The sequence below is a fragment of the Hypanus sabinus genome, chromosome 27 (genome assembly GCF_030144855.1).
Source record: "Hypanus sabinus isolate sHypSab1 chromosome 27, sHypSab1.hap1, whole genome shotgun sequence".
NCBI lineage: Eukaryota > Metazoa > Chordata > Chondrichthyes > Myliobatiformes > Dasyatidae > Hypanus > Hypanus sabinus.
The window spans coordinates 27,028,641-27,054,167 of NC_082732.1; the positions used below are offsets into that span (position 1 = coordinate 27,028,641).

General features: G+C 48.2%; 1 protein-coding gene across 2 annotated transcripts in view; it reads left to right on the forward strand.

Moving 5' to 3' along the window:
- The window catches only part of LOC132382153 (tumor necrosis factor receptor superfamily member 1B-like), a 35,626-nt gene that overhangs the window by 7,659 nt on the left and 2,440 nt on the right, over nt 1-25,527 (forward strand). For both annotated transcript variants that reach the window (XM_059952062.1, XM_059952063.1), the window contains exons 2-10: nt 3,994-4,093; nt 13,558-13,686; nt 16,445-16,594; nt 16,698-16,791; nt 21,455-21,581; nt 21,746-21,833; nt 22,235-22,303; nt 23,978-24,006; nt 24,909-25,221. In XM_059952062.1, coding sequence (XP_059808045.1) covers nt 3,994-4,093; nt 13,558-13,686; nt 16,445-16,594; nt 16,698-16,791; nt 21,455-21,581; nt 21,746-21,833; nt 22,235-22,303; nt 23,978-24,006; nt 24,909-25,221 — 1,099 coding nt within the window. The remainder of the gene's footprint in view (nt 1-3,993; nt 4,094-13,557; nt 13,687-16,444; nt 16,595-16,697; nt 16,792-21,454; nt 21,582-21,745; nt 21,834-22,234; nt 22,304-23,977; nt 24,007-24,908; nt 25,222-25,527) is intronic.

Below are 25,527 nucleotides of genomic sequence, written 5' to 3' on the forward strand. Positions count from 1 at the left end.
ACAGTGCCAATGGTGTGGCAACAATGCTGCCCGGTGTGGAAACGAGGCCGATCTGATTCTGGATGTTGTTCAAAGCCTGTCTATTTGTAATCTGTTTCTCTTCTTTTCTCTTGCCTGTGTGTGTGTGTGTGTGTGTGTGTGTGTCCTTGTCTGTTCTGTCCGCCTCCAAGCCGCCTTCTCTTTGTCCTTATCTGCCTTTTGTATATTGAAAGGGCGTTTCTATTCCCTAATCTTTGTTTGAATTTTCTGTGCTTCCTTTCATGTCAGGAACAAAAACATACTAATTAGTACTTCCCACCATTGATGCTGCCCTCTCCCGCATCTCCTCCCTTTCCCCGGCCATCTACGCTCATCTCCTTGCCTGCTTACCTATGGCCCCATAACCCTCTGTATCCTACGCATCATTCACAGCAACGTGCCATCTCCAAAGGAATCCTACCATAAACACATCTTTACTTCCCCCTCCCACTTTCTACTTTCTGCAGGGATCATTCCCCCAGTGATCCCTTTGTTCATTTTCTACCCCCCCCCCACCCACTAATCTCCCTCCGGGCATTTATCCCTGCCCGCAGCCAAAGTGCCATTCACCTCCTCCCTCATCTCCATTCTGAGCCCCAAGTAGTCCTTCCAGATGAGGCCACACTTCACCTATGAGCCTGCTGGGGTTGTCTGTCGTGTCCCGGGCTCCCGATGCGGCCTCCTCTACCGTAGTGAGACTCGTCATAAATCGAGGGACTGTTTCGTCGACCACCTCCGCTCTATACGCCAAAAACAGAACTTCCCAGTGGCTCAACATTTTAACTCCGACTCCCATTCCCGTTCTGACGTGTCGGCCTATGGCCTCCCCTAGTGTCAAGATGAGTCCATCCTCAGGATGGAGGAGCAACATCTTGTAGCCTCCAACCTGATGGCATAAATATCGATTTCTTTTGCTGGTTTGAAAAAGTACCCTCCCCTTTCACCTCTTCTTCTATCTCTCACTCTGGTCTCTTACCTCTTCTTACCTGCCTATCACCTTCCCCTGGTGCCCCTCCTCCTTCCCTTTCTCCTATGGTCCACTCTCCTCTCTTATTGGATTCCTTTCTCTCCAACCCTTTACCTTTGCCACCCACTTGGCTTCACCTATCACCATTTCGATGCCCAACACAACATACAAAGTTGAGGGTTGTTGTAGAATCTGATCAAACCTCCTTGAACAGAAAATCCTACAAAAAGTAGCGGATACGGCCCAGTCCATCACTCGTAAAGCCCTCCCCACCATTGAGCATATCTACATGGAGCGGGAAAACAACATCTATCAACGGGGAACCCACCACCCAGGCCACGCCCTCTTCTCACTGCTGCCATCAGGAAGAAGGTACAGGACCCTCACTGCCAGGTTCAGGAGTAGTTATTACCCCTCAACCAGAGGGGACAGCTTCACTCACCCCATCACTGAACTGTTCAGTGCGCTCACTTTCAAGGACTCTTTATCTCACGTTCTTGATATTTATTGCTTATTTATTTATTGTTTTTATTTTTTTCTCTTTCTTCTTGTATTTGCGTGTTGGTTGTTATTATCCCTGTTGGGTACGGTCTTTCATTGTGTTTCTGGCACTTATTGTGATTTGGTCACAAGAAAATGAATCTCTGAGTTGTATATGGTGACGTAATATGTGCTTTGATAATTAACTTGCTTTGAACTTTGAATGTCAACAGTGAGAGCCAGCTTCTGAACATGTGCTTCTAAAAAAGGTTATCTGCTCACTGGAGTTTGATGTTTGACTTTGGAATAATATTGTTTCTGGTTTAGAGGCAAAAAAAAGCCTTGAATAGTTTCCTGTTTGTTCAGTAGATTAACTTCTTCTAGTACGAAGCTTATTGAAGGAAAAGTGCTACATTAATGTAAGAAAGCTTAAGTAAGATACTTGGAGCAACGTTTGACGTGACTCTGCATTGTGTTTGGATTTGCTATGGACCTGATGGTCAAGATCACTGCTTGCATGGTGGTGAATCTCTCTGAGTAGCCAAATAGAGTCTCTCTATTGATGGAGTCAAAGGATCCCACCCTGCTTCTGGACTGTTCGTCCAACTCCCGCCAGGGAAGAGGCCACACAGCGTTTATGCCAGGAGCACTAGAAAAACCAGTTGCTTTCCTCAAATTGTCTGGCTGATCAACACCTCAACCCATTAACACATCACAACACCACCACTCCATCCACATCAACCACTCCTCTCCACAGACCCTCAGCACTCTTCAACCACCCCATGTGCTGTCACTTTATGTTTACACTCCACACCTCATACGTACACTACCCACTGTAGGAGTTCCTCTTGCCTAGAGTCACTTTATCATTTCCTTCAGTCACGTTATGTTCAGATACTCCTGTACCCAGTATCACTTTATGTACATACATTAAGTCTCTGTACAAGATATAAGCTGATGTTATGTGCTTTTGGTCAATCTCAACTCTTAATGGTACATTATATTTTATAGACATGAGATGCTGGAAATCCAAGGCTGCGTGCACACGCACACATGTGCACACGCACACGCATGCACACACACACACGCACAATGCTGGAGGAACTCAGCAGGTCAGGCAGCATCTATGGAAAAGAGTAAACAGTTGACGCTTTGGCCCGAGACCCTTCATCAGGTCCTGCGGAGTTCCTCCAGCATTTTGTAAGCGTTGCTTTGTGTTTTACAGGATTGCCTTTATATTTATTGTCTTTTAATGCTTATTGTGTTTTTTCACACTACTTCAAATCCTGAAGAAAGACAATAAACAATCTTGAAAGGCTTTTGTGAGTCTGATGTTGACCAGCAGCAGTGAATCTTGCTGTCCTAACATGTCCATTGTGGCTCCTAGATGATTGGAATCCAGTCAGTAACTGTTCAGCCAGTGGGAGGAGGAGCCTGGTAGTCAGTTTCCCTATGCCACACCCCAGGGAGATCCCTCTGGAGTTACCATAATTATGATTTGACCCCTTCCTTGAAGATGGTCATGATTATGACATCTCTGGTATGTTCTTGCCTTTCTAGATGGGGTAGATTAGGCTGTGAATTTATGATGGGAGCTCCTCTATGCCAAGTTTCTGAACTTAAGCTGTCTTCTCATGTAAACTTTTTGACTTTGAGAGAGCAGGGAAAAGTTGCGCCATTTGTTCAGTTGCTTTATGTGTGAGGATTCCCAATAAGGACCAGTAACTGAAGCTTTCTGATTTGAACTCAGTAATGAAAAAGAGCAAATGGCACTGCAGAGTTTTAAACAGTCATTGAACTTGAAAAGTAAGTATTCAGGCAAATTACCGAGATGCAAAAACAGTGAAATAATAGTTACAAACATTTTGAACTATCTTTTTTATTAGCAAAGATTGAATCAGCATGAAAAGGCACAGAGGGTGCAGAGTTCTGGACAACTTTGGAAAGTTAAACGGGACAGGTGGAAGTGTGATGTTTGGTTGGGAGGCACCATATTAATAGTATTTATCAAGCTGTTGTAAGGGCTGGACTAATTTTATTATGTGGAACATTGATTAGATTGCACTTGCTGTCTGTTGAACAGATGAAACTAAGGGGAAATTTCAACACGTGTAGAATTAATGTGAGGGCACCGTGCAGCGCAGTTAGCACAATTGCTTTATGGGTTTCGATTCCTGCCTGCCGCTGCCTATAAGGAGTTTGTACGTTCTCCCTGTGATTGTGTGGGTTTTCTCCGGGTCTCCGGTTTCCTCCCACGTTCCAAGGATGTATAGTTAGGGTTAATGAGTTGTTGGTGCTGGAAGCGTAGAGACACTTGTGAGCTTCCCTCGGCTCAATCCTCATTCTGTATTGGCCATTGACCGCAAAAGAATATACAACTAAAGCTAATCTTTAATATTTAAACATTAACAATATAAATATAGATTAAGGTGAATATATATGGTGATTGGATGATGCCTACGCTCTGTCTGTTGTGTGTTTCAACACGATTAGTTACTCTGTCTTTGTATTTGGATCCTGCTCTGTAGGACAATCCCACCATAAGGAAAAGCCAGGCAGACTGCACGAATCGAACTATAGAGACCTTTTTGAAATTTCTTCAGGTGTGCTGCAGCAGATGTCAACCAGGTAGGATTGGGTAACGTTTACGTGATTGTAAGAGTGAACCCCTGTGAGATTATGGTTGGATTGAAGTAGCCATTTTCATTAAATGAAAGGAGCAGTTTTAAAATAGAATCGGTGTGAAACAGGAAAGAGACATTTTCACACAAAGGAGTTCAAGTTTAAATAGGCTTCAAATAAGCTTGTATATGTTGAGGTCCTGTCCTGTTGTACATACTGTTTATTACAAATTACTATAAATTGCACATTTAGACAGCGATGTAATGTAGAGATTTTTACTCCTCATGTATGAAGGATGTAAGAAATAAAGTCAATTCAATTCATGCTTGTAAAATTAAGATTATTAAATTTATGGTGGTTTAGGATGTCATAGCACAGTTAAGTAAATGAGCTTAGGTTACAGATCAATAGTGGTCCAAGTGTATATGGTTAGTACAATTGCTCTACAGTTATCAGCAACCTGGGTTCAAATCCCACCGCTGTCAGTAAACAGAGCTTGTACATTCTCCCCATGACCGCATCAATTTCCTCTCGCAGTTCAAAGACCTACCAGTTGGTAGGTAAATTGGTCATTGAAAATTGTCCCATGATTAAGTTAGGGTTAATTTGGGGGGGGAGGGGTTGCTGGGTGGGGCAGCTGAAGGGCCGATTCCACACTGTATCTCAATAAGAAAAGTAACAAATAAAGAACTAGCTTCCTTTTGTTCTTAACTGCTCTCTCCCCAGGAACCTCCATGTCTGTCCCTAAGTAGGCCACCCTCCATTCCTCCTCACCCCACGCCCTATCTCTTTCCCATCGTTCCATATCTCACCATCATGCATGCAGAGATGGTATTCTGTGCAGTTGGACCCATTATGGAAATAGCACTTACGGTTTAATGCTCATTGCTACGACACACGATTTGTTATGCCGTGACTCTGTGTTTTTGAAGTTAAATCCTAACACCTTAGATATATCACAATCAGAATCAGGTTTAATATCACCAGCGTATGTTGTGAAATGTGTTAACTCTGTGGCAGCAATCCAATGGAATACATGATAATATAGAGAAAAATTAGTGTGAATTACAGTAAGTATATATTTATATTAAAGAGTTAAATAAAATGTGCAAAAGAAAACTGGAAATAAGAAGTCGTGAGGTAGTGTTTATGGGTTCAATGTCCTTTCAAATCCACCCATTCATTTAGATGGCAGAGGGGAAGAAGCTGTTCCTGAATCACTCAGGCTTCTGTAGCTCCTTCCTGATGGTAACAGTGAGAAGAGGGCATGGCCTGGGTGGTGGGGGTCCTTTCTGAGGCACCGCTCCTTGAAGGTGCCCTGGATACTATGGAGGCTCGTGCCCATTTAGGAGCTGACTATTACATTTGAATCAGGGTCTGATGATGCTCGGCTCTTGACAGAATAAACCCCTGGAAACTACAGACTACAGGGTGGAGATATCTCTCTACGAAAGGAGGTGTAAGGTGCTCCTTCCCTCTGCTAGCCTGCAGGTCACCCTTGGGCAAGATGTAGCTCCCCGATCAGGGTCACGTGAAGCCGCAGGAGATGGTCATATGAACAGCTGGTCCATAACACTCGTCCTGGTTATGGGACCGCTGACACCAGGCCGACAATCTTTGAAGAGTATTGACAATGGCTGAGATCACCTGTCTAGTAAAGACACTGCCCAGATGAAGGTAATAGCGAATCACTCCTGTGGAAAGCCTCGTCAAGAAAAATCATGGTCAAAATCATGACCGCCCATGCCATATGAGACAGCACAGCGCAGAATGGTGACGATGATTGTTTTTGTACTGGGAAGTGGTACAGAGATAGGAAGTGTGATAACAGAGCATTGCACAGGCACAGACTTCAAGCTGGCATGACGCTCGCAAATTTTGACTTAATCTGCAACCATAAAACAAATTGCCGCACCTGATTATCGAGAAAATCAAACCATTTTTTACTGGCTTCGGTTTTGAGGCCAGTCTGTGCTGTGGGAATATGGGTTTTGTCCGGGAAATGAAGGGTTACTGCTTGTTCGCTTTGCGCATCAACTAAGATGTTCGTGGCAACCTTGTGCCTGCGAGCTCTTCCAGACAATACTCGGATTTAACTTTCCTGTGAGGTTTAGGTTAAAAATAACAAATGCAAGCAGAGATCATGGCAACAGGCAGTTGTTTCACTTCAAGCCACACAAAATCCAAGTGCTAAATCCTCGGTGGGGGCAGTATGTAAGACCTTGCGGTGAACGTGGTTTGGCCAGTTCTTGGCTCTCTATCAGAGAGAAAATCAATACCTGCAATTGGACCTTTGAATTCGGGTTGCTTGGGGATCAAAAGTGTGCGTATTTAACTGTGAACATCGGGCCTCCATCCGCTGCAGCTGATCTTCACCATCTGGTCCCCCAGCCATGTAGCCAGTCCAGGCACTCCCGGTGACGGTCAGAGTCAAATCCGACCAGTCGGCAGATCTCCCTGTCCAGCTTTTGCTCATCTCTGGGTGTCACTTCAAGCTGAAGGCAGGGTCTGTCCCAGCCCGCCCTTTGCTGGTCCTGTAGTTGTGAATCACCTGAAGTAAGTTAGCTTCAAACATCTGTCCAAGATCTTCGGCCAGGACCGTCGATGGCACAAAGCGGAACAGTGAGTCTTCCTTGGTGGGAGGATCTGTTGATGTCAAGATGTGCATTCAAAGTTGTCTGGCTCCCGGGCAGTGTGACCCCAGTGAGTGTCAGCACCTTCAGGCGAGGGGACTGAACCCAGTGAGGATCAGCACCTTCAGGGGAGGGGACTGAACCCAGTGAGAGTCAGCACCTTCAGGGGAGGGGTCTGAACCCCAGTGAGAGTCAGCAACTTCAGGGGAGGGGTCTGAACCCAGTGAGGGTCAGCACCTTCAGGGGAGGGGACTGAACCCAGTGAGGGTCAGCACCTTCAGGGGAGGGGTCTGAACCCAGTGAGGGTCAGCACCTTCAGGGGAGGCGTCTGAACCCAGTGAGTGTCAGCACCTTCAGGGGAGGGGTCTGAACCCAGTGAGGGTCAGCACCTTCAGGCGAGGGGACTGAACCCCAGGGAGAGTCAGCACCTTCAGGGGAGGGGTCTGAACCCAGTGAGGGTCAGCACCTTCAGGCGAGGGGACTGAACCCCAGTGAGAGTCAGCACCTTCAGGGGAGGGGACTGAACCCAGTGAGGGTCAGCACCTTCAGGCGAGGGGACTGAACCCAGTGAGGATCAGCACCTTCAGGGGAGGGGACTGAACCCAGTGAGAGTCAGCACCTTCAGGGGAGGGGTCTGAACCCCAGTGAGAGTCAGCAACTTCAGGGGAGGGGTCTGAACCCAGTGAGGGTCAGCACCTTCAGGGGAGGGGACTGAACCCAGTGAGAGTCAGCACCTTCAGGGGAGGGGTCTGAACCCCAGTGAGAGTCAGCAACTTCAGGGGAGGGGTCTGAACCCAGTGAGGGTCAGCACCTTCAGGGGAGGGGACTGAACCCAGTGAGAGTCAGCACCTTCAGGGGAGGGGTCTGAACCCAGTGAGGGTCAGCACCTTCAGGGGAGGGGTCTGAACCCAGTGAGGGTCAGCACCTTCAGGGGAGGCGTCTGAACCCAGTGAGTGTCAGCACCTTCAGGGGAGGGGTCTGAACCCAGTGAGGATCAGCACCTTCAGGGGAGGGGTCTGAACCCAGTGAGGGTCAGCACCTTCAGGCGAGGGGACTGAACCCCAGTGAGAGTCAGCACCTTCAGGGGAGGGGACTGAACCCAGAGAGAGTCAGCACCTTCAGGGGAGGGGTCTGAACCCCAGTGAGGGTCAGCACCTTCAGGGGAGGGGACTGAACCCAGTGAGAGTCAGCACCTTCACGGGAGGGGTCTGAACCCCCGGGAGGGTCAGCACCTTCAGGGGAGGGGTCTGAACCCAGTGAGAGTCAGCACCTTCAGGAGAGGGGACTGAACCCAGTGAGGGTCAGCACCTTCAGGGGAGGGGACTGAACCCAGTGAGGGTCAGCACCTTCAGGCGAGGGGACTGAACCCAGTGAGGATCAGCACCTTCACGGGAGGGGTCTGAACCCCCGGGAGGGTCAGCACCTTCAGGGGAGGGGTCTGAACCCAGTGAGAGTCAGCACCTTCAGGAGAGGGGACTGAACCCAGTGAGGGTCAGCACCTTCAGGGGAGGGGACTGAACCCAGTGAGGGTCAGCACCTTCAGGGGAGGGGTCTGAACCCAGTGAGGGTCAGCACCTTCAGGGGAGGCGTCTGAACCCAGTGAGTGTCAGCACCTTCAGGGGAGGGGTCTGAACCCAGTGAGGGTCAGCACCTTCAGGCGAGGGGACTGAACCCCAGGGAGAGTCAGCACCTTCAGGGGAGGGGTCTGAACCCAGTGAGGGTCAGCACCTTCAGGCGAGGGGACTGAACCCCAGTGAGAGTCAGCACCTTCAGGGGAGGGGACTGAACCCAGAGAGAGTCAGCACCTTCAGGGGAGGGGTCTGAACCCCAGTGAGAGTCAGCACCTTCAGGGGAGGGGACTGAACCCAGTGAGAGTCAGCACCTTCACGGGAGGGGTCTGAACCCCCGGGAGGGTCAGCACCTTCAGGGGAGGGGTCTGAACCCAGTGAGAGTCAGCACCTTCAGGAGAGGGGACTGAACCCAGTGAGGGTCAGCACCTTCAGGGGAGGGGACTGAACCCAGTGAGGGTCAGCACCTTCAGGCGAGGGGACTGAACCCAGTGAGGATCAGCACCTTCAGTGGAGGGGACTGAACCCAGTGAGAGTCAGCACCTTCAGGGGAGGGGTCTGAACCCCAGTGAGAGTCAGCAACTTCAGGGGAGGGGTCTGAACCCAGTGAGGGTCAGCACCTTCAGGGGAGGGGACTGAACCCAGTGAGAGTCAGCACCTTCACGGGAGGGGTCTGAACCCAGTGAGGGTCAGCTCCTTCAGGGGAGGCGTCTGAACCCAGTGAGTGTCAGCACCTTCAGGGGAGGGGTCTGAACCCAGTGAGGGTCAGCACCTTCAGGCGAGGGGACTGAACCCTAGGGAGAGTCAGCACCTTCAGGGGAGGGGTCTGAACCCAGTGAGGGTCAGCACCTTCAGGCGAGGGGACTGAACCCCAGTGAGAGTCAGCACCTTCAGGGGAGGGGACTGAACCCAGAGAGAGTCAGCACCTTCAGGGGAGGGGTCTGAACCCCAGTGAGAGTCAGCACCTTCAGGGGAGGGGTCTGAACCCCAGTGAGGGTCAGCACCTTCAGGGGAGGGGACTGAACCCAGTGAGAGTCAGCACCTTCACGGGAGGGGTCTGAACCCCCGGGAGGGTCAGCACCTTCAGGGGAGGGGTCTGAACCCAGTGAGAGTCAGCACCTTCAGGAGAGGGGACTGAACCCAGTGAGGGTCAGCACCTTCAGGGGAGGGGACTGAACCCAGTGAGGGTCAGCACCTTCAGGCGAGGGGACTGAACCCAGTGAGAGTCAGCACCTTCACGGGAGGGGTCTGAACCCCCGGGAGGGTCAGCACCTTCAGGGGAGGGGTCTGAACCCAGTGAGAGTCAGCACCTTCAGGAGAGGGGACTGAACCCAGTGAGGGTCAGCACCTTCAGGGGAGGGGACTGAACCCAGTGAGGGTCAGCACCTTCAGGGGAGGGGACTGAACCCAGTGAGGGTCAGCTCCTTCAGGGGAGGGGACTGAACCCAGTGAGGGTCAGCACCTTCAGGGGAGGGGTCTGAACCCCAGTGAGGGTCAGCACCTTCAGGGGTGGGGAATGGATCCCCAGTGAGGACTGAAAGACTGAGGTATTGTAAGGTTGTTGCGCAGGTCCTAGGATAGGGTGATTGGAGGGGCAGGAGCTGGATCGGTGTAAAAGAGGGAAAGTGAGTGAGGGTCTAAGGCACAGAGGGGTGTTGAAAGGGCAGGAGCTGGGTTAAAGAGGGACTTGGTATGGTTTGATCCACCACAGAACATTACGGAAGATTACAGAGCCTTCGGCCTACAATGTTGTGCCGACCTTTTATGCTACTCCAAGGTCAATCTAACCCTTCCCTCCCGAATAGCCCTTCATTTTCAATCACCCTTGTGCCTTTCTAAGGGTTTCTTAAAAGGCCCATGTATTTGCCTCTACCCCCACCCCCCAACAAGGCATTCCATGCACCCACCACTCTCACTCCCCCCTATACTTTCCACCAATTACCTTTAAAATGATGACCTTGTATTAACCATTTCCACTCTGAAAAATACTCCGGCTGTCTACTTGATCCATGCCCCTTATCGGCTTGCACTCCTCTGTCAAGTCACCTCTCGTCCTCCTTTACTCCAAAGAGAAAAGCCCTAGCTTGTTCAGCCTTTCCTCACATGCCGCCTAATGGAGGCATGTTCCTGGTAAATCTCATCCGTGCCCTTTCTGAAGCTCCCGCATCCTTCCTACAATGTGGCGAGCAGAACTGGACACAAGATTTCAATTGCGGGTCTAACCAGGGAACTCTAGTGCTGCGACATTACCTTGCAGGTCTTGAACTCAATCACCTTAACTAACGTAGGCTAACACAACCCAGTCAGCTTGCATGGCAGCTTTGAGGGCCCCAGGATCCCTCTGTTCCTCCACAGTGCCAAGAATCCTGCCTTTAACCCCGTATTCTGCCTTCCAAGGTGAGGCACTTCAGATTTCTTCAGGCTGACCTTCATCTGTCACTTCCCAGCCCAGCTCTACATCCCGTCAATGTCCCATTGTAACTTGTGGCAACCTTCTACACTAGCCGCAACAATCCACAGGCGCGGCCTTCGATTAGAGCGCGGTGAACGCAGGAGAGCCAAAATATTATTCCGTTGCCAGAGCTCCAGTCTCGGCTCTGACTCTGGTGATTCCACCACCGCATCCCGCACAGCTCGGCAAAACCAAGCCATGTTTTATTCCATTTAAACTGTCTGCTTTGTTTCTGCAAGAGAAACAGATTTGTGTTTTTCACTCAGTATTGGTCAGATTAGTCACACAGCACAGAAACAGGCCATTCCATTCAAACAGTCTAGTCTGTGCCAAACTATTATTTGGTCTAGTCCCATCGACCTGGACCCATCTGAACTTCTCTATGTTTCAATCAAACCAGCATGCACCACCTCCGCTGGCTTCTCGTTCCACACTCACACCACCCTATGAGTGAGCAAGATCCCTCTCATGTTCCCCTTAAATATTTCATCTTTCACCTTTGACCTCCAGTTCTAGTCTCGCCCAACCTTACTGGAAAAAGCCTGCTTGCATTTACCCTAACCATACCCCTCATAGGCGACAGACACAAAATGCTGGAGGAACTCAGCAGGGGAGAAAAATGAACAGCTGACGTTTCAGGCTGAGACCTTTCACCAGGACTGGAAAGGTGGTCTGATTAAAACTGTTTACTCGCCTCAATAGATGCTGCTGAGTTCTTCAAGCATATTCGTACTTTGCTTTTGGATTTCTAGCATCTGCAAATGATCTCATGTTCATGATTTCTAACACCCAGGATTTTTTTTTATACTTCCCTTTTTCAGTTTCCTATGGCTCCAGGGAATAAAGCCCTAACTGATTCAAACTTTAACCTGTAACTCGGGTTAAAGTAAATGACTCATATACTGTATACAGAATTTCCAGATATGGGATTATGTCAGTCTGAGTCATTGATTTAGCCTGAAGTGGACTGTAAACTTTGGTTTTGATCACTGTTCCATTTTGATGGCCAAAGGAGTGACTCAGACTGGGGAGGGCTGATGGCCTACTTCCATGCGGCTGATCCCCAGAGATATCGATAGAATATTTCACTATTCCCAACAATCGCAGCTGAGATCCAGGATGTCTGTGTAGCTGTTGATCAACGTGGCACAGTGCCAGATCTGGGGCTTAGCCACAGGAATATGTTGAATCAGAGTGAGTCAGCAAGGGAACTCTAGCAGAAAGGTATGTAGGCCCTGAGAAACCACGCTAGGCAAATGAAACTGTTGCTGAAGCTGCAGCAGAAATTATTTGCTAGACTTTTTTTTTTGCATTCTACTTCCTGTAAGAGGTGGCTGCCTGCAGTAAGTCACCTTGTGATTATAGGGTGAGAAAAATCCACTAGAACACACAGAGGTAGAGCAAGTTAAACCCTCTCTCTCTACTTCCCTTGAGATCCTCTCTTTCTCATTTATCCTTCTTACTCTCACCCCATTGCTCTTGCCATCCCTTTTTCCTTGTCTTTTCTCTTCTTTCCTATTCTTCTGTTTTTACCCTTGCAGTCTCTGTCTTGTCTGCTATGTCTCACTCTCTTGCTGTCTCATCTCCCCCTCGCTCCCTCCCGATCGCCCCCCTCGACCCCTCACCCGCAAGCCCCCCCCCCACTGCCCTCGTTCTCTTCCCATCAGCCTCTCTCACTATTTCCCTGATGGCTCACCTCTCACTACCTGTCTCTTGCTGTCACATCTCCCCCTCGCTCCCTCCTGATCGCCCCCCTCGACCCCTCACCCTTCCCCTCCCCCACAGCCCTCGTTCTCTTCCCATCAGCCTCTCTCACTATTTCCCTGATGGCTCACCTCTCACTACCTGTCTCTTGCTGCTTCCCTCTCACTCTCCCCACCCCGGCTGACTCCTTTTTGCACCACCTCATCTCTCCCTTTTGCCCCTTGCCATCTCCCTCTCGCCTTCTGTCTGCCTATCTCTCTATGTCACTCTCTCCCTCACTCTGCTTTTGCACCTTCTCTCGTTTTCACCCTCCCACTCTCACCCTTCTCAGGCCCCTTATCTTCTCCCTGTCTCACTCACTCTGCCTCTCTCTTTTACCCCCGTCTGCATTTGCATACTTGCAGTGAAACTCGTTTTAAGTGGGGAGCCTTAAAGTCCCGGTGTTAGACTATTTTCTCTTGTGAGGAGCGCCAGGTTCCTGTGCTGGGCGTCTGTGTGGTTTAGACACGACGCCACTTCTTTTGTGTTGAGTGAAATACTGGTCCTTTAGTTTGACTGTATCTCAGTGCCTGATGAATTATTGGGGTTAGTCCATTGTAAATACATTCTGCGGATCTGTACCTCACCTCAGTTAGCCCCTCGTAGAGGTGTTGGGCCCACTTTGGGAGGCTCTGGTTTCCAATTCACAGCAACGGGAAGTCGTGGACCTGCCAACGACCCGTATTACACTCCGACCTCCACCTCTCAGCTCTGCTTCCATAACTGCTTGCCATGACCCTCAGCTATTTCTCCTCCCCCACCCCTCACTTCTCTCGGCACCCTCCTCTTGCCTCCCACGCCACTCTGGCTCCACAGGGCCTGTGCTCGGCGCTGGAATGGGAAATTGTTTCAGTAAGTTATTGCAAAATATTCAGGAAATGATAATTGAGGAACTAGAACCAAGTCGGGCCTGAAGCCATTGTGACTGAGGTGAAAGGTCAGTTATTCAGTTAACAGGGGTAAAGGCAATTTAACCCATGGTACCTCTGGTTGAATTTCATGCCCCTGAGTGGAGAATCCTTGGATTGGACCTTTGCCTGCCATAAGATTGATGAAGGCCATTCTATATTTCAGGAACGTATCAGATCCAGGCCTGCTCCCGGGATGCGGACACACAATGCGGGCCGTGTGGGACAGACCGGTACACAGAACATTGGAATACACTGAGGAAGTGCAGGGGATGTGAAGCTCCTTGTAGTGATGGTATGTCATGGGAGCTTGGTTCCTCAGCAAGGGCAGGGGGAAGGTTACTAAAGCTGTCATGGCCTGTTATATTATTGAATATAATGAGTTTGATTGTGTAACGGTGCTGACGCATTGCTAAAGTTCAACTCTGCTAAAAATGTTTTGTTGATGACTTTTGTTTCTACTCGGTGTCTGAGGCTTCTTGCTTAAGTGTCCAATTCAGTGTATCAACACAGAGATGGAAGAGGACATTCTGGGCTTTTCTACACTTCTGGGAATTCTCCAGACTGTATTGGAGTCTGCTGTAATTGTGAGATCAGTAGGGATTTGAGAGTTCAGGCCTCAACTGTGAGACAGGCTACCTTGACCTTTTTTCCCCCGAATCCTGAGCCACACTGCACACCTTTGCCTCTCCACGATGATTTCAGATAAGGTGCTGCTGTCTATGTAGGTTTCCCATGAGGGATTTCTTTCTTTAATGCTGCACTACTTTAAATAACAAGTATGATGTAATTGCAGCTTTGCACAGCAATTCATTTGAAGAAACCCAAGAGCTTTCGAAACAATTTGACATGGTGAACTGCTGGCTGTTAAAATCCTTGCATGTCATCCTTCCTGTTTCCCGGGAATCGAATCCAAGCAGCTGCAAATAACCCGCCTGTAGGGGATGACTGAAAACCAGCAATGATTCATTAAACCATTGCTCCTAAAACAAAAGGCTTCATGGAGCAAACGTATCAATGAATGAAGGGATACACCTCCCTGATCTCCAATCCTCATATCATATCTCTGCCCACTATTGCAGTCTTGTCCAAGGCCAAATGGGTTTTCTGTTGCCTTGATCTCAAAATTGTTGTGATTTTGATCGGGGTGGCCTGTAGTTAGGGAAAGACTGGACTGAACTGAATATACCTGGACTCTTTCGATGTCTTTGTGATTTGGTGTTTTATATTCTGTGATTTTCACTTTTTTTTTTGCATTTTGCATGATTTGCTCTTTTTTTTAAAAAGGCATGTTAGGGGTTTGATGTCTTTCTTTAAAAGGTTTCCCTGGTTTTCCTTGTTCCAAGGCTGCCTGTGTGGAAGATGAATTTCAGGGTTGAATACTGTATAAATACTTTGATAATAAATGTACTTCAAAATTTTTTCTGCAGTACGTTGCATGTCCCCAAACATCCAATAAGCATCAACGTAACTCAAATGGGACAAATGGTCTGATGTTTATGCTCCATTGCCTTTTCCTATTTCCTGTTTAAAACAAACTTTAGCATATCCAAATATTTCTTTCTTCCAAATGTGTTAAGTATTTTGTTTTTGCAAATTGATTTTGTTATCTACTCTTTGTGAAAGCAAATTCCACATACTGATCACTCTTTGAGTGATAAAGTTTCAGCCTCCCTACAAGCAAAAATATGTCCAGGTCAATGGTCCATTAGATCTTTCTGGAATTGAGGGGAAAAATGTTTTTTATTGAGAGAATTGAGCTCCAAATTTTAAACATCTCCTCAATCCTGGCCCAATCCAATGAATCCTTTTAGCTCAGCTAATCCTGGTATCCAGATTTCTCAGAGTTGCATCGTGCCTAGAAGTGCCAAGGGTCCACCATTTTCTCCCTGAATCAGTCTGCCTGTCCACTCCTTTATCTTCTATTAGATTTCTCCTTAAAATCTGCATCCCTAGCCAAACTTTTAGTCATCTGCTGTAATTTGTTCTTTGTTTGGTAACACCTTAAGAAGTTTTGCTATGTGTTAGGGGTAAGCTTGACACTACCATGCAGGGGAAACACAGTGGAACAGCTGTAGTTTCAACAGCCTGGGTTCAATTGTGACATTCGGTGCTGTCCGTGCAGAGTTTTCCCTCCGCCCTCCAGTTTTCTCCCACGTTCCAAGGACACACACGTTTTGAAGTTAATTGGCCACTGTAAATGGGCCCCAGTGTGGAAGTGAGCATTTGGAATGTGGGGAATAAAGTGGGATTAGTGTAAACGTGTGCTTGGTCATTGGTGCAGATTCAGTGAGGCAGAGGGTTTGGTTCTGTGCTGCATGACTCACTGATTCTGTGAGGTGCTTTTGAAATGGATGCCGTTTGCTTTATTATTTCCCTGAATCTGAAAATGTCAATGAATCGTTCCAATACCTGTTCTGACATGTCGGCCCACCACCTCCTCGTGTGCCTAGATGAGGCCACCCTCAGGGTGGAGGAGCAACACTTTATATTCCACCTGGGTGGTCACCAACCTGATGGCATGAATATAAATTTCTCCTTCTGGTTTAAAAAAAAATGTTTCCCTCACCCTCCCCTCTTCTATTCCCCTCTTCTCACCTGCCTGTACCCTCTTCCTTCCCTTTCTCCTGTGGTCCATTTTCCTCTCCTATCAGACTCCTTCTTCTCTAGCCTCTTACTTTCCTATCCACTTGGCTTCACCTATCACCTTCTAACTATCCTCCCTTCCCCTTTCAACGCCCCACCTTTTTATTCTGCTGTCGTCCCCCTTCTTTTCCAGTCCCAAAGAAGGGTCTCAGCCTGAATCGTTGACTGAGTATTCATTTCCGTTGAGTTCCTGCAGCAGTTTGTGTGTGTTGCCTAGGATTTCCAGTGCTTGCAGAATGTCTTGTGTTTAGGATTAATTATTCAGCTAGTGGCAGCCAGTGAAGGTTTCAGTTTTGGAACTGCTGTGGGAATCAGAAGCATGCGATTTGCGAGGTGTTCGTGCAACTTGCATGTAGGACCTTTTCTTCACACCTTAACGGCAGTGTCATGTCTTCCCCCCAACGCAGACCAGGACGAGGTTCAACCCTGCACACCGACGTCCATGAGGGTGTGTCAATGCGTTAACGGTTTCCACTGCATCGATCTCTCTGGCAAAACGTGTAACCAGTGCCGGAAACATACCGAATGTAAGGAGGGTTACGGTGTTGTTGAGAAAGGTACCATCAGATCCTTTTTTATTTGGGGGGGGTGAGGGGTTAATTGGGATTCTTGAGGGTTGGATGTTCCTGCAGAGTTTAACTTTGTGTTTGTGAATTCCAGGAACGAAAGACAGTGACGTGAAATGTGAGCGATGTGCTCCAGGAACATTCTCGGATAAAGTATCCTCCACTGAACCGTGCAGACCCCACACAGTGTAAGTGGCTCCTTGTGTTAGAAACTGAACTTATCTACCAGGACATGAACGGGCTCCTGAGGATTAGCGTCCTGCTCCTTGTGGACACTGAGGTAACAAAACATGCGTCATGGGCTGGTTAGGCAAATCTCCTCCTATGCCAATGCTCCCAGGACATGCAGCTTGGGTTAGATATTGAGAGAAAGGACACACACAGGCATGTGCACATCAGAAAAGAGGCACACGTGCAGCAAAGTGTTTGAGTGCGGGGAATATGGAAGAAGAAAAAACACAGACACAGAAAAAGGAATAGACACTCATAAAATACACATAGGACACATAAATTCTGCATTCCTACGCGCCAAAGAAATGCCCATGCATGGGGAAAAATGGGCTCCGCTTCAGACAAAGAGACATACACAGAAGAATGAAGTAGTGTGTGAATTCAGTGAGGTGCATCAGCATACACCAACCACACACAGAGCCTCTCAAACGCCATTAAGATCACAACTTATTCTTCCAATTTCAAGTAGAGTCAGCCTTCTTAAACTTCTCCACTCATCCTTGGAGGGAACCCAGTGAACCTTCTCCAAGCTTCCACCATCACGTGTAAGACATCTAATAACTTTATGGAGGGTCCCCTCACCAGTGTCCAATAGAGTTACAGTAAAACTTCCCGTCTGACGTTTTCACCCCCTCTGAGTAAAGGCCCACATTCCATTTGCCTTCCTCATTACCTGTTGTGTTAGAAGGACACCCAGAACCCTCTGCAGCATTTAGTGTCTCTTCATTCAATCAATTTTTCTTCTTCTATGTATTTTTCCATTGAAGTAATAACTTTGTGTCTCTTGCCAAATGCTTGTTGGCAAGCTTATTTAATTTCTTTTCAGATTCTGAGTTCACCTCACACTTTGTATTCCGACCTGTCTTCAGGACATCAGCAAATTTGGCCACAATACAGCTGGTTCCTTGAATCATTAACGTAGGTTGTTATCTGTACTCTTGCGCTGATCCCCCTGGTACCACACTAATTGCAACTTATCATGTGGAAAAATTATCCATTTATCTCAACTCTTCATTTTCTGTTGATTATCTGATTCTTACCCATGCTAGTTTATATTCCAAACTCCTTAACTTTTAAAAAATCTATCTTGAAATTCAAATATCTACGGTAACTTTTTAACCACCCTGTCTGCTGTGTCCACAAAGTATCTTCGAAGTAACTAATTAAACATTATTTTCCTCTTACAAAATCAGACTGTCTCTGTTCAACTGTCCTATAATTTTATGTCTGTCCTATTAAATTTTCCATAATTATTGATTCTAGCCTTTTCTAAATGATAGATGCCAAGCAAAATTGTCCCTTTTCCTGCATTGGGGCAATTCTTAAAGTTTTTTAGTCCATTGGGAGTTTTCCAGAAGCTGGTACACTTTGAATCATCACAATCAAGGCATCCTCTATCTCTGTAGTGGCTTCAAATGAAGAGCCTGGGCATGAACTCTGGCATTAATGAATCTTCATGGCAGAGCAAAATAAGAATCAGGTTTATTACCTACTTTGTAAAATGTGTTGTTTTGTGGCAACAGAACAGTTCAAGATATTAGAAAATTATTGCAAGTTACAATAAAAAAAATACAAGAAATAAATAGTGCAGAAGTGGATTAGTGAGGTAGTGTTCATGGGTTCACAGACTGTTCAGAAACCTGATAGCAGAGGAGAAGAAGCTGTTCCCAAAAGCATTGTCATAATTATAAGGAGTTGCTCCTCCACAGTAGAGGAGGCATGTCGGAATGGGAATGGGAAGTAGAATTGAAATGGGTGGCCACTGGGAGATTCCGCCATTTTTGGCGGACAGAGCGTAGGTGCTCGGCAATACAGTCTCCCAATCTACGTTGAGTGTCACCAATGTACACCGGAAACTCTGGATATAGTAGATGACCCCAGCAGAATTGCAGGTGAAATAATAATAGTGACTACACTCAATTCTGCCTCTTGACACTTTCAAATTTCTGGCATGCTGCTAGTGTCTTCCACAGTGAAGACTTATGCAAAATACTTATTCAGTGTGTCCTCCTTTGTTTTATTTCCCATTACGACCTCACCAGTAACATTTTCCAGTGGTCTGATGTCCACTCTAGTCTCCTTTACTCTTTACAAAACTGAATACATTTTTCTTAGTCTCTTATATATTATTGACTAGCTAACCTTTATCTCCTATATATTTTTTAAGTTGCCTTCTGTTTTTAAAAAGTTTCCCAATCCTCTAACTTCCCACTATTTTTTCTAAGTCATATGCCCTCTCTTTTGCTTTTATGCTGTCTTTGACTTCACTTGTTGCCTCATCCTCCCTTCAGAATGCTGCTTCTTTGGGATGAACTGATCCAGTGTCTTCCAGATTAATCCCAGAAACTCTAGTTATTGCTGCTCTGTGAGTGTCCCCTTTGGCCAGCTCCTCTCTCGTGCCTGTAGTAAAATTTACATCCCATTTTAGCTTCTCCCTCTCTCCTGCTCTCCACAGTACTTCTGTAGAAATTTGCTAAGTATCTGTGGTGACATACTAAATTTCCTCAAACTCCTAATGAAGTTTAGCTGCTGGAGTGCCTTCTTTGTGATTGCATCAATATGTTGGGCCAGGGATGTCTACACCCAGGAAGTTGCAATTGCTCTCACTTGCCACTGCTGATCCCTTGATTAGTGCTGGTGTGTGTTTCTCAACTTCCCCTTCTTGAAGTCCACAATCAATTCTTTAGTCTTGCTGACATAGAACATAGACATTGAGGGCATTTTTTTGTTTTTTGCGGTGACACCTCTCAACCAGCTGATCTATCTCCCTCCTATACGCCTCCTCATCACCGCCTGAGATTCTACCGCCAACGGTGACATCACTGGCAAATTTATAGATGGCATTTGAGCCATGCCTAGCCACACAGTCGTGGGTGTAGAGAGAGTTGTGCAGTTGGTTTAGCACGCACGCTTGAGGTGAGCCGGCCTCGATTGTTGGTGAGGAGGTGTTATTTCTGATCCGGACTGACTGGTCTCCCGGTGAGGAAGTCAAGGATCCAGTTGCGGGGTGGGGTACAGAGGCCCAGGTTTTGGCCAAGTTGATTAGCAGTGAGGGGATGGTAGTGTTGAAACACTCGGCTGTCTGGTGTAGGCATTGCTGTTGTCCACGTCCGAAGCTGAGCGGGGCATCGGTGACGTTCCATCCATTTGTGACAGTGCAATATTGCAGTGAGCCCAGCTCCTTGCTGAAGCAGGAGTTAACTCTCGGCACGGCTGACCCCTCAAAGGACTTTGTGCCACAGATGTGAGGGCTGGAAGGCCGCAGTCATTCAGGCAGCTCAGCTGGCTCTTCTGCGTTGTTTAGGCGTGGGGCAGGTGGGGAGGGACTGCAGCAGTGACAGGTTGAAGATGTCCTTGAACACTCCTGCCAGCTGGTTGGCACAGGTTTTCGGTACCTGGCCGGGTACATCTTGACACATTTTGAGGGTTATCCCTCTGACGCCAGTCCCCTGAGGCGAAGATCACTTAGTCACCAGATGCTGTGCGGTTTCGCACAGACGTAGCTTTAGTCTCCCTTCTCACGGTGTGCTTAAAAAGTGACAGCTAGCACCTGGTCGCCGCCCACCATCCTCCTCTGTCATTGGATCAGTGTTCCGAATTGTACAGCAGCACCTGGAAGGAGCAGAATGCGCAGAGGGCCGAGGATCTTCAAGCCCGTTATCAAAAGGGGCTTGGATGGGGTCCTCACAGGTAGAACTTTTAGATCAGAAACACCAGGTTGGAACCAAGATGGTGGTGGTTGGGGGATGTTGTAGGACATAGGGGCAGGCCCTTTAGTCCACAATGTTGTGTCAGATTTCTAGGCTGAACTCTAGATCTGCTGTCTGGGAGGAGTGGACTCTGGGTTTGGAAACCACTCAATATTGTGATACCTTTGGGAGTGTGTTAAAACTTCTGTTGACCTCCCACCTGCTGCTTTCAGCTGATGGCCTAGTCTTTAAGATCACAGGAGATAGGAGCAGAATTAGGCTATTTGACCCATTGAGGCTGCTCTGCCGTTTCATCGTGTCTGATCTAATTTCCCCCTCAACCCCATTCTCCTGCCTTCTCCCCATAACCTTTCATGCCCTGACTAACCAAGAACCTATCAATCTCTGTCTTACATAGACACAGTGACCTGGACTCCACAGCTACCTGTGGCAGTGAATTCCACAGATTCACCATCCTCTGGCTAAAGAAATTCCTCCACATCTCTATTCTGAAATGGACATCCCTCTGTTCTGAAGCTGTGCCCTCTAGTCCTAGATTCCCCTCCCCAAAAGGAAAAATCATCTCCACATTCACTCGATCTAGCCCTTTCAACATTCAATAGTTTTCAATGAGAACCTCTCTCATTCTTCTAAATTCCAGAGAGTACAGGCCCAGAGCCACCAACCGTTCCTCATATGATACTCTTTTCCTTCCCAGGATCATTTTTTGTGAACCTCCTCCACGTAGCAGTTTAGCACAGGAACACTCCCTTTGGCCCATGATGCTAAATTACTTAATTCCATCTTTCCTGCACGTGATCCATCTTCCCGTCCATTCACGTGTTGCCTAAGTGCCCGTTAGGTGCCATTATCATCTCTGCTTCCACCACTAGAAGAATTCACTATGTTTTCTATGGTGCTCCCTTTGCAGGTGTGCAGCGGAAGGCAGAAAGACTTCACGGGAAGGAAGCGACGTAGAAGACACAAAATGCAGCTCCGAATTTTTACCGGTACCCCCTGTTCCAAAATCTACGACCCCGTCTTCTAGTCTGACACAGGTACTAGCTCCCCATACTTGATACTGGTTGATATTGACACCGCCACACCATGTCTCACTGTGTTGTGGGGTGATCCATTCAGTGTGAGAAGGTGTCACGACCTTGCTTTTCGTGCTTTGCCATGGCATAACTATTGCTGTTAACCTTGTTGCTTCGCTGAGCAGGGCACGTATCAGACAAAGAAGGAAGAGCCAACTACAACTGTTTCTGTGACCAAGGAGGAGGAGACATCTGCTTCTATATGGGTGATACGTGAGTTTGAGAGTTCCTTTCTCTGTTCCTCAGTGCATGCCCTGCGTTCCCACACCCGGCCCAGTGTCCCAGCAGAGTCCGTTTCCTGGGAGGGAAGGGGCCTCCATTTTGGGTTATCTACATCCCCCCCCACCCCACCTCTCCCCACCTCTGTCCCTGGGCTACGGAAAGCTGGTTGGATCCTGTTACAACTTGGAGGCATGTTTTCCTCCAGCTTTGGCTTTGTAGCCTTATGACTTTCCTTCAAGGGTCTGCAAACCTCTTCCCTTGGGGGGTGCGGGGGATGTGACCCAGTAGCCTCTGTCCTGAGGCAATGGTACAAGATTAATCTCAGTCTTGCTCCCTCCCTGACTTCAATTTGTCTCAGTGTTAACATTAAATCTCCATCTCTTATCTTCCAGCAATATGTGTCGTGACTTTCATCCTACTCGTGATTGCGATAGCAGTCTGTTTTATTTGCAAGAGGAAAGGTACCGTGAGATTAACTTCCTTGTAATTTGTTGAATGAGTCATCATATTTCTGTATCTGCTCTGCCCCCTGGTGGCCACTCTGGCCTCTGTGTGTCTGAATGGATCTCCTGGCTTGCTCTGAGGTGGTGATTTCCCCTTCTGTTCTGTTCAGGTGGGGCAGCTAATGTGGCAGCGCAGTACCGCTGGAGAGCCACGTGCTTCACTGACGACATCTCCTCCCCTCGCCCGTTTCTGAGCTCTGTCACTGCAAGGTCGACTCCCAATTCCCATGAACACCCGGAGACCTTGGCCTCTGGGAGACCTGTCTGATAGACCACACCCTCCGTCATAATCCTGGGGACAAATCCACTGGTAATTTAATCGGCCCTGGGAGTTTGACACATGAAACCTCTTGGCATCGACTGTGACACAATCAAGGTTCTCCAGATTCTCAGCTACTGCCCTTGTTCAGCTGAATGAATTGCTATCCTTTATCTGCTGAACTCTACTTGGAAGAAGCAGTAAATGGGCTTTGGTTGAGGGACTCGAATGCCCTTTTACCAGGAGTGACTTGTCACTGGCTGGGGGTCCTGCTGCCCAGTAGGATCTGTCAGTGGAGAAAGGATAAGCATTTTCAACCTTGATTCACCAATCCAGCTGCATCGCTGGTAATCGAACACTGCACAGCCCTGTGGTGACAATGCCTTGTTTCCAAATGTGTGGCTAGGTCATTTCTAGCAACGTAAAACTGTGCGTGTGTGACCCTGTGGGCCATTTAAGGAATTGGAATTGTATTCCGCCATCTTTCCTTGTGACCCAGCTCTTGGCTCCCTGCAATGGCCGTCAAGCCAGAGGATTACTAGATCGCCGAGAGCCTTTTTGGTTCTCCCTTTGCCTGGCTGAGTGTTGCTCTGTCAGGGTACAAGGCGCTTGCCGCCCAGGACGAGGCAGGTCACTTGATTGACAATTAGATGTTCACTCTGTCTGTGCGAGTGCAAAACGTGTAGCAGCAACTGACAATACTTCAGCTGCAAGTCCAGCACATGGGACTGGGGCCTAACACATTTGCACGGTAACCTGCACTGCAGCTTCCCCTTGAAGTTATAACCAACCTCATCTGGGGTGGGGGGAAATTCCCCTTTTCTATATTACCAAAGTCCTGCAGCTCCCGAACTCCCGGGACCACAGCAACTCAACAATGTGACTCACCACCCACAAGGGGAATTCACGATTGGTTTGCCAGTGACGGCAACCTCCTATTCAAGAATAAATAAGTAATTTGGGAATTGGGAACGTTCTGTCACTGTTGTTCCTCCCTTCACCTACATGTGAGTTTAACCCTTAAGACCTCACTGTAATTCCTGCCTTTGAATGTACCCAGCTGGGACCCGGCGCGGTAGCATAGTGGTTAGCACAACACTTTATAGTAGAGGCGACTGGGGTTCAATTCCCGCTGCCTATGAAGAGTTTGTACATTCTCCCATTGGTTTCCTCCCATAGTCCAAAGACATGCTTTTTAGTAGGTTAATTGGTCATTGTAAATTGTCCCCTGATTGGGCTAGGGTTAAATGGGGGGGGGGGCGGGGGTTAAAGGGCCGGAGGGGCCTGTTCTGTGCTGTGTCTCAATAGATAAATACAAATAAATAAACTCGCCCTACATGATTAACTCTTTCTTTTCACTGTTTCTTTCTTAGGAAGGATGCGTGAACCAAAGGCTGAAGTGGTAAGTGTTGCAGTTACCTGACCGAGCCAAAGCCATGGAGTCAGAGTGTCCGGGAACAAGCCCTTCACCCCACTAAATCCACGTTAACCATTAACCCCTCATTTGCGCTAATCCAGCATCAACTCCATTTCTTCTATCTCCCCACATCCTTATCGGCTCCCCCACCCCAACGTTCTATTATTCACGGTAGAGGCTAGCTAACCCTCTGACCCTCATGTCTTACGGGTGTGTGTGTAGACCAGAGCACCAGGGGAAAACACACGTCATAACTTCGAGAGCGCGCATGCACCGCCCGGTCAAGGTGGGATCGGGGTCTCCCAGGTGCGTTGTTCGGTCTCCTCCTCGCGGGAGGCAGTGTGCAGCTTCACTCTCCAAGGATGAGTGCCGCGGGGGGGGATGGGAAGTTGCAACCACCAGCCCCAACAGAAGCGGGGGTGGGAACCAGAAAGTGCATGTCAGCTGAGCCTGGAGGAGGAGGCAGCGCTAGCTGAAGAGAAATTGTAACAATAGTGGATTAAAATACACGTCACTGAGTGTGTGCCATTGCTTACATGGTGGGGGGCTGATGCTTTTTGCTGGAGTAAGTGGGGAGGGGGTTGTTTCTTTTCCTGCTGCTTGTGTGTGGGAGGGGGGCTTCGAGGTTCTAATCTGTCATTCATTGGGCTTTTCCCCCCCTCTGTTTTACGGGTGTCTGTGAAGAGTAGGAGTTTCAGGTTGTATACTGTATATATTCTCTGATATTAAACTGAACCACTCCCTCTCTCTTGCTTGGTAACTGGGGGCTGCCCATTGTCGGGAGTGTGCTGGGGATGGGGGAGGGGGGGTTGACGTGTAGCAGTGGTGCGTAGGTTTCTGTTGACGCTTGTAAGGTTTCTTTTTGAACTGGTCCCTTTCTCTACCAGGCTGAGAAGGACGTCTGTCGGGTGGAGACAGTCTGTTTAATTGCTGGCAATGAAAGTAATCCAGTGGGAGTGGTCTCCGGGGACAGGAGCTGTGGGCAGAACGGTGGGCCTGCGCCTCTGGAGGGCCAGGTCCCCTCCTTGTTGAGGTCCGTCAGCAAAGAGTCGCGAGGTGTCAGGAGGAAGCTGGAGGCGGAGGGTGGCCCGAAGGAGGAGGATCAGCTCCAGAGCCACTACGCGCCCTTGAACAGTTACTCACAGGTGGATTGTCAGGAAGACCAGGGGTACATCAGCCGGGAGTCGCGACCCAGCTCAGGTAGGGCATCACCACGTTCGTCGGATTAACATCAGAAGCGCTAGAGCTCAGGGCTACTCTGAGCCTGAAACAGCACCAGATCCCCAAACCTGATCCAGGCCTGGCCTAAAATGTAACGGCATTTCTGAAAGTCAAGGATAAAGTGTCAACTATTTCTTCAGCTAGCAGAGATTACCTACTGGGCAAAGGAGCAAATGAGCCAGTATTCAGATCGCCAGTGTCCGCAAGCAAGTCCGACTTTCCGCAGTACCTGAAGAGGCTAGTTTATATAGACCATAGTATAGAGGCTAGTGTGTGCGCATATAT